Genomic DNA, 13,491 nt, shown 5'->3' with positions numbered 1-13,491 from the left:
TGAGCGTGTCATTTCTCTGAAATTAACATGGGCGACCGGCAACAATTCTTTTCAAGTACTACTGTTGATAACATAAGGCTGGTCACAATGGGCAAGAACATAGTCTAGTAACTTACACACTTCCCTAGACTATGTTACTATCTCCACAGTGGGTAGGAACATCTATGTAGTGTCATGCAACAATGTATTTATTAGGTTATAGACTCATTGTTTCTTGGAGTGTGTGATGTTCCGGTAACTTAGCTAGTTACCACAAACACCTCTCTCTTCATTAAATATGTGACACATAAGCAAAGTTGTATTGGAGTGTGTGATGTTACTCCTAAGTTCCTCCCCATTGTGACCAGCCTAAGTGTAATACGATCAGGCGCTCAGGCGATCAGTCGTCTCACGTCGTGCTAATGTTAATTGAACGGACAGCGACTATGAGGCTAATTGGTTAGCGGCCAAAATTTGGCGAGCCAACTATTGGCGCGTACCAAAAATTGGCGCGTGGGGACCTTTCCCCAATCGCCAACCCCTGCCCCCACCACTCGTCCGCCTGCCCCTCATAGTTCCCCCGCGAGGGTTTCCTCTCGTCTTCCTCCGCCCTAGCCGCCATCCCCTGGCGACCCTCCCGTCCATCACCCCTACCGTCCCCGGCGACTGGAAGCGGTTGAAGACCTCCGCGATCTCTTGCTCCGGCAGGAAGTCCTCGACGAGCCAGACCAGATCCGACGGAGAAATCAGGTTAGTTGGTGCCCAAATCTGATGTCTTTCGTCTTCATCCCTTGTGAAATTCGTTGATGTTAGCGTGTGCACTGTACCCAATCACATGCCATGCGCTCATCTGAATCCACAAGTAGACACAGGTGCTTTTTGTTTCTAGATGCGAGGGGTAGTGGTCTGTCTTACTTTCAGATTATTCAGTACCTTAAGCTAAATATCTTGCTTAAAGATTATGATGGACTAATTGATACTAGCATATCTGTACAACATGTGCCCTCGTACTTTGTATTGGTTTCCATTTTCTTTTATACTTACGCATCTTATCTTTACTCAGATGGATAATTCTCAACAACAATATCTATATTACTCTGTGTGGAGGCAACACACACTAGTTGTTCTTTTCGTAATGTTAGTCCTTTGGTGGAGCAAGAGAGAAGAGAGAAAGAAACGTCTCAAGTATGCTCCACTTGTCAAGAGGGATATTTGGAGGAGTGGTGAACTAATTAGGCTGATTGACACCTTAGAAACGACATGTTTGCGCCAGCTGAGGATGTATCCAGCTGTTTTCTACAAGCTGCGTGCTCACCTTAGAGACAAAAAGCTTTTGGTTGACACAGTTCATGTGTCCGTGGAGGAGCAGGTAGTTATGTTTCTGAAAATCGTAGGGTAATATCACACCCATTCCACTGTAGGATTTGCATTGTGGCGATCTGAAGAGACAGTCAGTAGATATTTTAACAACGTCCTACGAGCCCTTGTGAAGCTAGCACCTGAAATAATCTGCACTCGTTCTACTGATACACATGCCAAGATTACTAGCAACCCAAACAGATTTTATCCCTACTTTGAGGTAACTATAACCAGTGTGCTGTACTAGTTGGTTTTCAAACCAAGTTCATTCTTATTCACACATGCTTTATTTTTTTACTAGGGATGTATAGGGACACTAGATGGCACCCATATCAGGGCACGTGTGTCTTCAAAATATGTGGACCGGTTTAGGGGCCGCAAGCCATATCCCACACAAAATGTCCTAGCTGCCGTGGACTTTGATCTTAGATTCACATATGTTCTAGCAGGCTGGGAGGGATCAGCTCATGATTCTGCCGTATTGCACGATGCCCTATCTCGTCCAAACGGTCTCAAAATTCCAGAAGGTAATCACACTATTAAAAATTGTTATTAGTCTAAACATAGTAAATTAACTCTAGGTGGTATTCAACTTTGTATGTAGGAAAGTATTATTTGGCTGATGCTGGGTATGCCACCAGGAAGGGCATATTGCCGCCCTATCGAGGTGTTCGCTATCACCTACAGGAGTTTCAAGGTCCCAATGACCCAAAATCTCCAAAAGAGCTTTTCAACCACCGTCATTCCTCACTAAGGACAACAGTTGAGCGGGCATTTGCGGCTATCAAGAATCGTTTCAAATGGCTTGCCCCAGTCTTCTTCCCAACGTTGAAGGCTTGGAGTTTCAGAACCATTTCCGCAGGGGTTCTATCTGCATGCTTTCACTCCTAAGTTAGTACTTTGTGATGTGCTGATTGCTCGAGACTAGATGAATGCAGAAGATGAGCTATACAAATGCGATCAAGAGCAGCATTGAAACTAACCTACAATGTCGAACTAGCTAGTTTTAGTTTGAGTTAATACCACAATTGATACATAAACTTGTAAGGATGGGAACAAATTCATACAGAAACTAACCCCCCCCCCCCCACACACACACACACAGAAGTGCCCCTCCAACTCAACTGTTGTAACAAAATCATGCAAACCAGTCTGAACTACACACGTGGCGCGCCAGGTGGACTCTGTCGGGCCCGAAGCGCGTTTTTGCAAAAAAATAAAATAAACTCGTGTTCTTCCAATTTTTCATACATGGTGCGCCTCTGTCCGTACGTGTCGTTTTTAGGTAACCCCCCATGTCGACGCCCCCCGAGGCACAAACCCCTTCCAAAGCCTTACCTTTCCCTTTCGTTCTCCCATGTCCTCCTCCTCCTCCTCGACGTCTCCGAGGCGACGCCGTCGTGGAGCTCATCGGTGACGAGAGAGGGCGCCATGAAGCCACGGCGAAGGGAACCCGACGAGTTCCCTCCTGAATATGGTAAGCATCTAGCCCTCCGCTTGGCAAGCCATGGTCGTTCCTCTGCTTCCCATGTTCACGCACCACTTGGTTAGGTTTTCTAGGCGCCATGATCATGTCGACTTCTCAATTTTGAGTCGATCTGCTCACTAGGTTTGTTGTGCGCATCCACCGCTTGGAAGGAGGAAGTAGTTTGCATGAGTTTATTTAGGGTTTCTGTGTTGCTGATTAGGGGGTTCGAGAGGGGGGGGGTCAATCGAGGGCAATGTGAGGGGATTTTTAGATGTGATTTTCACTACCGCCATACAGGGGAAGGGGGTAGTTTAGAACGCATCAAATCCGGGGGAAGAAGAGGTCATGTGTTGATGTGATTTTGGGGATAAAGTTTAAGAGATTATATGATGTGATGTTCAGAATTATTTATTGTACATGTAAGTTTCAAAGGGCATGCTTGAATTAGTACGGATGTTGGTGAATGGATTATATTATTTTTCAGAGGGAATGCACCGCCCGCTCCTCCCGCTTTTGTCCCAGCACCGCCTGCTCCTCTCCGGCACATCCAGTCCGCCATGCCGCTCTCATACGTGTATGAGGCCATCCCCGAGCTACTGCAGCCGGTGGGATCTGTCTCACCGGAGGTCCTAGAGGCAACGAGGGCACTCCGATGGAAGGAGAGGGCAACACGGATCCACGACGACGCCCGAGCTTGGTCGCAGAGCGTTGGGGAGTGTAAGAGAGTTCAGGCGGAGATGGAGGCAGATGCAACTATCTCCCGTGTCCGACGGGAAGGGTGCATTGAAATTGCCAAGAAGCACGCCGATTGGGAGCTGCGCAATTGGGGTCAAAGAATCCACTTTGAGAGCTCAGCGGAGGAGCGAGCTAGGATGTCGCCCCCAACTGCACCGGTATTGGAGATCATCAACTGGGCAAGGGAGGAGGCAAGAAGGCCACGGGACAAGGCGAGGTGGGAGTGCTTGGCTGGTCGGATGCCGACCAGTGCTCCGCCGCAGCCTGAACCGGTGGATCCGCCGTCGTTTCTGTCTCCACGGCCAGGGCTAAGCTACGACGAGCTCTGAAGATGTCTGAAGTTCTCCGAAGTTGTCTGACCGTTCTATGTAGTTGATGAAGATCTTGCAACTAATTTGTCTGTCAAAGCACGTTACAGTGTTGTTGTGCTTCAGGCTGTTTTCTCTTGTAATGTCAATGAATATGTGTTTGCTTGTGCTTGTGCCTTTCTATTATGTTGTCAATGAATATGAATCTGTGTGCTGTCAAATTCAATTTTTCATAAGTTAGTCAGTCAAATTCAGTTAAATTCATGCTAATTGTTGCTGTCAAAATGAGTAGGCACTTTCATGTCAAATAAGAGAAACATTACAACACCGAACAATGCAAACTTTTTGAAGAACAATAGGTAGGCAATGATTTCAGTAAACAATATGGAATGTTTACAACAATGAATAGTAGGTAGTCACTGATTTCATATAATCGTTACAACTTGCAAATGGATAGGAAATGATAACAAATAGTTTGACCCCCTAAGATAATGCCAAATGCTACATTACCTAACTTATACAAAACCTCTTATCATCAGAGCTACAATACCATACAGAACTGCAGAGCAGCGGACCAAACAGGCTAGCCAAATTTCCCTACTATCCCTAATCTTCATCTCCTTCTTATGCTTCATCTTCATGGCCTTCCTCTCTTCCTTCGACCTCATAATTTCAACATCCTTGTCAAAGACAGATTTTTGCAGAGCCAAATTCTCTTCAGCAAGTTTGCCAATCACCTGCCTAGGCTTCCCCTCCACTCTTTGTCCACCCACTTCAGATAAGCACATGTGTCATAACCCTGAAAACATAAAAACCAGCATTTTGGGCAGTATCTGACGTGGCTGCCAAATGTCGCATCCAGACCGTTTTAGGCCAAAACTGAATCAGCATACGAAAGGGGGGGGGGGGGGGTGCACTTTTGTGGGGTTTTTTAGTTTTTGTATGAATCTCTTCCCACCCCTACAAGTTTATGTACCAATTATGGTATTAACTCTTTTAGTTTCAAGACTTGGATCTATTCCTACGCATAGGAATATGGTCAAATCTGGCTGTGCGTACATGACACCAAAACGGTCAAAAGTGCGATAAATATTTCACGCATGCAACACGAGAATATCAAGGATGCTCAGATAGCAGTTGTGAGAATATCAAGTACAAAAGATACTTCGATAAATTACACATATAGGAGCTGGCGACATTGCTTAGATAGTCTAATAAATAAGGTAATAGGAGCGCTTCTTCGTCCTTGCGCTGGGTGAAGGTGGAGATGGCATCAGTGCGCCAGAGTTGATAGGATGTGAGCTGACTTCAAACAAAAGGTGTGCTGATTCTACATCTCGGAAGTCAGGAACCTGGTTCACATAAATTGCAGATATAAGCCACAAAATTTGCTGGGGATCGAACCATTATCATGACATGAACATATTGGAAGGCGGTAGATCAGATAAAAGCTAACTGATAAGCAAAAATGAAATTTAAGCTTATGTAAATTTGCTGGGGAAGGAAAAAGTCCCCCGCGTCGTCCCCAGGGCGAACTCGGCGGAACCCTAGGTACGCCGCCGCCGCTCCCCTCTACAGCACGCCCCCCCTCCCGCCGCCGCCGGATGAGTCCGCCGGGCGAAGCCCGCGCCGGAGGATGGTGGCGACGGGGATCCCCGCGCGCTCGGCGGCCTAGGTTGCCGGCGTGAGCCCGTGGTGGCGGGAGTCTCGTCCTCGGCATCTCCAGCCGGCGTGGCGGCTGCCCGGCGCGGCGTCCTCGTCCTCTCGCAGGTGATGGGCTGCCGGCTGCTCGTGGCTGCCTCGACGCGATGGCGTCCCGAGGTTTCAGATCTGGCCGTGGCGGGCTCGACCAATCTGGCCCGTTAGCTTCGGCCTGCGGTGAGGTTGGTGGTCATGCGTGGTGATGGCGCCGCCGCCGCGCAAGAGGTGCTTGAGCTAGTGGGTTCGCATGCTGGCGGCGCTGGGGTTCCCCCATCCTCGTCCGGCAGCGTGAGGGTGTGGAGGTAGGGTTGCTCCGGGCGAAAGCCGACGGCGCGGTGTCTGCGGATGTCGCTCTCCTCCTGGGGGCGTTGTGGAGTTCTCCAACCTCCTTCGCTCTCGGGTCACTTTCTTCGGGTGAAAGCCCAGGACCTGTGGTGCAGGATCAGACGATGGCGTGATACGTCGCTTCCCCTCCTGAGGGCGTCGTCTTGAAGATCGTGATTCCCTGCATGCTTTCCAAGAGCTGGACTTGCACGACATCGCGGCAGGTGGCCGGCGATGCGCCCAGAGGTGGAGCGGTGTTCCCTCCTCCGCATCAAAGACGATGGATCTCGGCGGCGTGGCGCAGCGGAGACTCGGCGCCGGATGCGTGTACTCGCGCAGGAGGAGGTGGTTGTCTGGCATCATGGTGGCGTCGATGGCAGAGTGGCCTGACAAGGTAGAAGCCTCAATATCTGCTCTGAAGACGGACGTGTGAAAATGGCGGCGACGACACATGTGAGTGCGTCAGACCGGTTTGTGCCCCAGACCCGGAATGTGGCTCGGCTGGGGCTTCCGGCTTTTGATGATAGGTTTAGGTGAGTGGTCTGGGTATTTGGCCCAGCTAGCATCCCTTCATCATATGGATAGGACTAGTGGCATATGTTGCCAAGATGGCGGATTTAGGCATATTGTTGTAATACTTTGTAAGGTCCTCGAGAATAATCAATAAAGTGACCGCATGTATCTCCCATATGCAGAGGCCGGGGGTCATCCTCCTTTTCTAAAAAAAATGTAGATGGTGCAACAAAACTAAAACATGCATGAGTGTTCAATTTTTTCAATAAAAGATTTTCTGAAATACTGAGACTTCTTTACAAAAAATTAATGCCGAGTACTATGAGAATAGTATTTGTGTCAATTGGGCTGTTTGTTAAACTGAAAAAACCATGTACCAGAAGAATGAACATTAAGGCATGTCTATGTACAAGTAGACTGCTACAGAACATTAAGCCATGTACAAGTAAAGCAAAATACTGCTGACAGCATCTAATGATTCCAACTTCCAAGCTATCAAAAGTTCCAAATATATTAGGTACTTCCATGAAAAAAAATATTTAAGCGCTAATGAGACGATGACCTTATACTTATTTCCAGCTCTCTCCTTTTTTAGACAGAGTCGAGCTAATCGATATTGGCTGCCGATCACTTGGCAAAATAAGTAGAAATGTTTTTTTTTTCATTGTAGTTGTTAAGAGGCATACCAAATAGCAATATTTGATTAATTAAAAAAAATCAGGGTGCATGCATCATATAGATTTTTCATATTACATCTTTCTTGCCCACAATTCTAATGAGAAATTTAGAAATGCAAACACAAGTATTGTTAAAAAAATAGCCAGAGGTAACAATCATGTTGCAACCATAAAACATGATGGGTTGTATAACTCAACGATTGGCAGATTTCATGCACATGAATCCAAAATGTGCAAGGTCACGAATGAAGTACGTATTTGTTTCTAAGTACAGCACCCATAAGACTCATAACACCCAATATTTATTTATAATTAACACATAAGATAAAATGTCCAATTCCAAACATTAAAAAGAGCATATCAGATTTACAAAATTCCAATTTATGTAACAGACTTTACCCTTAGTTCACTTAAAAATTAATCACCGCTCTTTTCAAAATTATATAGTAACACCATTAAAAAAATGATACAGCAATCAACCCAGCATTTTGGAATTCTAGAGATAGCCTGTAAGCTAATTAAGTGGCTAACATGAAACAATAAATAAGTAACTAAAACGAAAAAAAGATGCCATCAAACTCCATCGCCATAATTGGTCCCATAATAGTGAATGCTTTGAAATGCAAGATATGATATACCGGGATAGGGATGAAATCATGTGTACAGTACTACACTGTAGCCATAAACTATGAGCCAGGTAGAGGAAGAAAGTACAGGTATGCAATTAGGCCTTCTACCACTAGCATATATCTCAAACCTAGAGGAATTTAACAGAAATTGTGACTGCAAATTCTAAAACAGTACTTCGGAATGATTGCTCCACATTCATGCACATATGTGCTACCAAGTAGCAACGCATGCACATGAACATGCAACAAACAATTCAAGGCACCACATAGGAAATGATCCGAGGAATTAAGCAACATCGATGAAGGAGGTTTTACCAATCACCAGAAAGTCAGTTCTCTGGAGCGAGGAAGGCAGGCGGCCACGCGAGGAAGTAGGCGCACATCGGGTGCCCGTACTCCTTGCCATGTTTGGTGTGCAAGCGCTCGATCTTGGCGGTGTCCAGATGTAAGGAGTAGCGCCCATACCCCATCGTTCTGATGAACAGCTTGCCGGTACCCCGCGTCCATGTCGCTGAGCCAAACACTGAAGATCCTGAGGCACTTGTCCTTGGGCAGGCCCGGCACCGAGTCGTACACCTTGGTAAGATTCATCTCCCTCTCCAGATACCACCCATCGTCGCTACACCTGGTCTCCCCACGCACCCACACCCGCAGCAGCTGGTCCTCCACGGTTGCGATGCACAGCCACCCGTCGTCCGGCGTCTCCCCGATGCGGAACTTGCCGAACCTGGGCATCTCCTTCGGCGCCAGCAGGTAAGAGAAGTGCAGTGTGGAAGGGTCCAGCGAGAGCACGCGGCCGGAGTTGCAGATGTGCCAGTAGAGCTTCCCGGCGGCGTGCACGCAGCGCGACTCGAACCACCAGGGGTCGAAACTGACCTCCACGTCCGTGGTCCGCGGGAGCGCGCGCCAGCGGCACTGGCCGTCGTCGACGGACGCGACCCAGGCGCGGGGGTGCCCGCCGTCGATGGAGATGCAGACGACCTCGAAGCAGAGCTTGCTCGGGTGCGCGCGGGAGAGAAGCCCGGAGCCGACGTAGTGCCTGCAGCTGCGCCAGCGGTGGTCGTCGGGCACCGTGTCGCGCGGTGGCGGCGGGAGGAGCACGCGGCGGCGGGTGGCCGGGTCGATGACGAGGAGGCGCGGGAGGATCCCCTTGGGGAGCGACGCGAGCGGTTCGAGAAGCACGAAGCGGGAGGCCTCCGTAGCGAAGTCGAGGGAGAGGTTCGGGGCGGAGGCGTCGAGGGGAGCGAAGACGGCGGGGGCTTCGATGACGATCTCCTTGGATGCCGAGTGCAGGGGCGGCGGCAAACCGGTGGCGGTGGGGTGGTAGAAGTGGCCGAGGAGAGGGGCGGTGCGGGGGAGGCAGCGTGCGGCGACGCGGCGCCAGCGATGGCAGGCGAGGGCGGCACGGAGAAGGTCGGCGAGGGAGAGGCGACGGAGAATGTTGCGGAGGCTATCCACTGGAAGGACATCGACCGCCTTCTTCGGCGGCGGCGGAGGGAGGGTGGTGGACGGTCCGGCCATCGCCATGGTTTGTGCCTAGTGAGAGACCAGGCGTCTTTGTGGCTTGGCTTATAGTGAAAGGACGGAGGCAGGTACGTTTGGTTTGGACCAGGCTTTGCAGAGTCGCGTTTACCATACAGCTCACCTTTTCCTTTTGAATTTCTCAAAAAAAAGAAACCTTTTCTTTTTGAACTTACCACATCAGTCAGACAGTCACCATGGGTGAACTCTTTTGGAAACATGAAATTCGAAATGGTCTCCTGGATGCTGCGCGCGCGTGGGTTCTCGGAGAAATGGATCTCATGGATTGGCACCCTGCTTACCTCTGCTAGCTCGCGAGTCATGGTCAATGGGTGCGCCTGTACCAAGTTCATGCATGCCAAGGGACTTCGGCAGGGAGACTGTGACGCCCCCGATTTAATCGTACACTAATCATGCACGCAAATGTGTACGATCAAGATCAGGGACTCACGGGAAGATATCGCAACACAACTCTACAAATAAAATAAGTCATACAAGCATCATAATACAAGCCAGGGGCCTCGAGGGCTCGAATACAAGTGCTCGATCATAGACGAGTTAGCGGAAGCAACAATATCTGAGTACAGACATAAGTTAAACAAGTTGCCTTAAGAAGGCTAGCACAAACTGGGATACAGATCGAAAGAGACGCAGGCCTCCTGCCTGGGATCCTCCTAAACTACTCCAGGTCGTCGTCAGCGGGCAGCACATAGTAGTAGGCACCTCCGGTGTAGTAGGGGTCGTCGTCGACGGTAGCGTCTGGCTCCTGGACTCCAGCATCTGGTTGCGACAACCAGAAAGAAAGGAAAGGGGGAAAAAGGGGGAGAAAGCAACCGTGAGTACTCATCCAAAGTACTCGCAAGCAAGGAACTACACTACATATGCATGGGTATATGTGTAAGGAGGCCATATCGGTGGACTGAACTGCAGAATGCCAGAATAAGAGGGGGATAGCTAATCCTGTCGAAGACTACGCTTCTGGTAGCCTCTGTCTTGCAGCATATAGAAGAGAGTAAATTGTAGTCCTCCAAGTAACATCTCCAAGTAGCATATCCAGGTAGCATCTCCAAGCGCATCTCCAGTAGCATCGCATAGCATAATCCTACCCGGCGATCCTCTCCTCGTCGCCCTGCGGAAAAGCGATCACCGGGTTGTCTGTGGAACTTGGAAGGGTGTGTTTTATTAAGTATCCGGTTCTAGTTGTCATAAGGTCAAGGTACAACTCCAAGTCGTCCTGTTACCGAAGATCACGACTATTCGAATAGATTAACTTCCCTGCAGGGGTGCACCACATAGCCCAACACGCTCGATCCCATTTGGCCGGACACACTTTCCTGGGTCATGCCCGGCCTCGGAAGATCAACACGTCGCAGCCCCACCTAGGCACAACAGAGAGGTCAGCACGCCGGTCTAAATCCTATGCGCGCAGGGGTCTGGGCCCATCACCCATTGCACACCTGCATGTTGCGTACGCGGCCGGTGAGCAGACCTAGCAACCTCCATTACAAAGGAAGTTGCGTTAACGCAGTCCAACCCGGCGCGCGCCACTCAGTCGCTGACGTCAAGAAGGCTTCGGCTGATACCACGATGCCGGGATACCCATAACTACTCCCACGTAGATGGTTAGTGCGTATAGGCTCGTAGCCAGACTCAGATCAAATACCAAGATCTCGTTAAGCGTGTTAAGTATCCGCGAACGCCGAACAGGGCCAGGCCCACCTGTCTCCTAGGTGGTCTCAACCTGCCCTGCCGCTCCGCCACAAAGTAACAGTCGGGGGCCGTCGGGAACCCAGGCCCACCTCTACCGGGATGGAGCCACCTGTCCTTTCAGCCCCCTCGTCAGAATCACTTGCGGGTACTCAATGAGCTGACCCGACTTTAGTCACCATCTGTATAGTATGTATGTATGTATAGTATATACCCGTGATCACCTCCCAAGTGATCACGGCCCGATAGTATAGCAAGGCAGACTGACAAGAATGTAGGGCCAATGATGATAAACTAGCATCCTATACTAAGCATTTAGGATTGCAGGTAAGGTATCAACAGATGTAGCGACAATGCCAGGCTATGCATCAGAATAGGATTAACGAAAGCAGTAACATGCTACACTACTCTAATGCAAGCAGTATAGAGGAGAATAGGCGATATCTGGTGATCAAGGGGGGGGGGCTTGCCTGGTTGCTCTGGCAAGAGAGAGGGGTCGTCAACTCCGTAGTCGAACTGGGCAGCAGCAGCGTCGGTCTCGTAGTCTACCGGAGAGAAGAGGGGGAAGGAATAATGAATACAGAGCAAACAAAGCATCACAAAATATAACAAGGCAATACGCGGTGTTCGGTGTGCCCTAACGCGGTAGTAGGTGATACCGGTGAAGGGGGAAAACATCCGGGAAAGTATTCCCGGTGTTTCGTGTTTCCGGGCAGATGAACCGGTGGTGAAATGTTGCAGGTTCACTATGCTAGGGACGCGTGGCAGACGAACGGGCTGCGTTTCCAGGTTCGTCTCGTCGTTCTGAGCAACTTTCATGTTGAAAATATTTTAATCCGAGTTACGGATTAAAAGATATGATTTTTAAAAGATTTTAACAATTTTGGAATTTAATTATTTATTTAATTAATTCGAAAAAAATGTATTTATGACGTCAGCATGATGTCATGCTGACGTCAGCAGTCAACAGGGGTTGACTGAGTCAACCCTGACAGGTGGGGTCCGCATGTCATAGACTAAACAGGCTAATCAAGTTTTAATTAAGTTAACTAGTGATTAGATTAATTAAATCAGGATTAGTTAAGTTAATTAATTCTTTAGTTAATTAATTAATATTTTAATTTTTATTATTTATTTATTATTTTCTTTTACATTTTTTTTAAAACGTTATATGCGTTGGGCCCCTCTGGTCAGTGGCACAGAGGCCCTAGCAGGTCGGGCCAACGGGCACCGATAGCGGGCGGGGGCGTCGGACGCGCCCGAGCGGGCGCACGCCCAGTACTGGCGGACCCGGCAGGGCACCGGTGCAGGGGAGGTCAGTGGCCATGGCGAGGCCATTGCCGGAGCAGGGTCCGGCCGACGGCGGCGACGGAACTACAGAGGCGGGGCGGAGGGTAGTGGCCGGACGCGACCACGACGGGCGCGCGCGGGCAGGCGAGTAGGGCCGTGGGGAGCGGCGGTGCTCGGCGGGAGTGGCGGTGGTGAGCACGGCCGGAGAGGGAGGCGATGCGCGGGCGCGCGCGTCGGGCGTGGCCGGCGCGGCACGAGCGCAGCTAGGCCGTGGCCATGGTGGGGGGGAGCCGCGGGATGCGGTGGCTGCCTCACGGAGAGAGGAGGACGACCGGGGGGTTGCTCACCCGCGTTGAAGGGAAGGCCCGATGCAGGGGGGTACGCGACGGCGGGGCGAGGTGGCAGCGACGGCGAACGGCGTTGGCGTCGGGGCGTCGTTGGGGAGGAGGACGGGGACGCGAGGGCGACGGGGAGGCAGTCCGGCGAGTCGGCGGCGCGAGCTCGTGGAGGCCGTTCGGGGAGGACGAGGATGGGTCGGCGATGGTGGCGGGGTCGACTACGGGGGAGAGGTCGAGGCGGCGAGGGAGAGTCGGGGACGGGCAGTCCGACGGGGAGGTACGGCAAACGGGGGGAGGGGCGCCGGGCGGCATCGGGCAGCGCCAGGCGAGGAGATCGGGTCGATCTCGATCTGGATCACGGGAGGGGAGAGGAACGAGCGAGAGAGAGAGTGGGGGTCGTGGGGGGGAAGGGCGCGGGGCGTCGGCCCGATCCAGTGGGAGGAGAGAGGGAGGAGTGGATCGAGGGGGGGTGAGTGGGTGGCGGCTAGGGTTCGGCCGAGTGGGGAGCGGGGGGTTATGCAGGGGGCGAGTGGGCCGGCCTGGGGTGGGCTGGCCGACTGGGCCGGCCGGTTGGCTAGCTGGGTCGGTTGGCCCGGGGGTTTGGGGGGGTTTCCTTTTTTTTTGTTAGTTTGTTTTTCTATTTTATTTCTTTTCTGTTTTATTTTAGTTTTAGTAAAAATTATCACTAACACCTAAATTGGTACTTTTAAATAAACTACTGCCACATTAATTCTTATCCCAACTAAAATAGTTTAATATTTTACAAAATTCAAAAGGCATTTATTTTATTATTTAACCTACAATTTTAATTATTTTGAACACTTAAACATTTTATTAAAGTTAGGTTTCTCCACCATAATTACCGCTGCATTATTTAGTTCACTCCGAACATTTTAGTTTTAAAGTTTGAAAACTTTTGTTGTTTGCCTATGTTTTAAATTT

The 13,491-nt window shown here is 50.2% G+C and overlaps 1 protein-coding gene and 1 pseudogene across 1 annotated transcript; one reads left to right on the top strand and one right to left on the bottom strand.

Annotated features, from left to right (window-relative positions):
* The first annotated feature begins 417 nt into the window (after positions 1 to 417).
* LOC123111575 (uncharacterized) lies at positions 418 to 4,030 on the top strand. Its single transcript, XM_044532386.1, has 2 exons — positions 418 to 729; positions 3,291 to 4,030. The coding sequence occupies exon 2, from the start codon at positions 3,364 to 3,366 to the stop codon at positions 3,868 to 3,870; it is 507 nt and encodes a 168-aa protein (XP_044388321.1). The 5' UTR covers positions 418 to 729; positions 3,291 to 3,363; the 3' UTR covers positions 3,871 to 4,030.
* A 3,982-nt stretch (positions 4,031 to 8,012) lies between these two features.
* Positions 8,013 to 9,220, bottom strand: LOC123114760 (uncharacterized; annotated as a pseudogene).
* Between the last annotated feature and the right edge of the window lie 4,271 nt (positions 9,221 to 13,491).

The sequence above is a fragment of the Triticum aestivum genome, chromosome 5B (genome assembly GCF_018294505.1).
Source record: "Triticum aestivum cultivar Chinese Spring chromosome 5B, IWGSC CS RefSeq v2.1, whole genome shotgun sequence".
Lineage (NCBI taxonomy): Eukaryota > Viridiplantae > Streptophyta > Magnoliopsida > Poales > Poaceae > Triticum > Triticum aestivum.
Note: the sequence above shows the minus strand (reverse complement) of the source record. Positions and strands in the feature narration are given on the sequence as shown.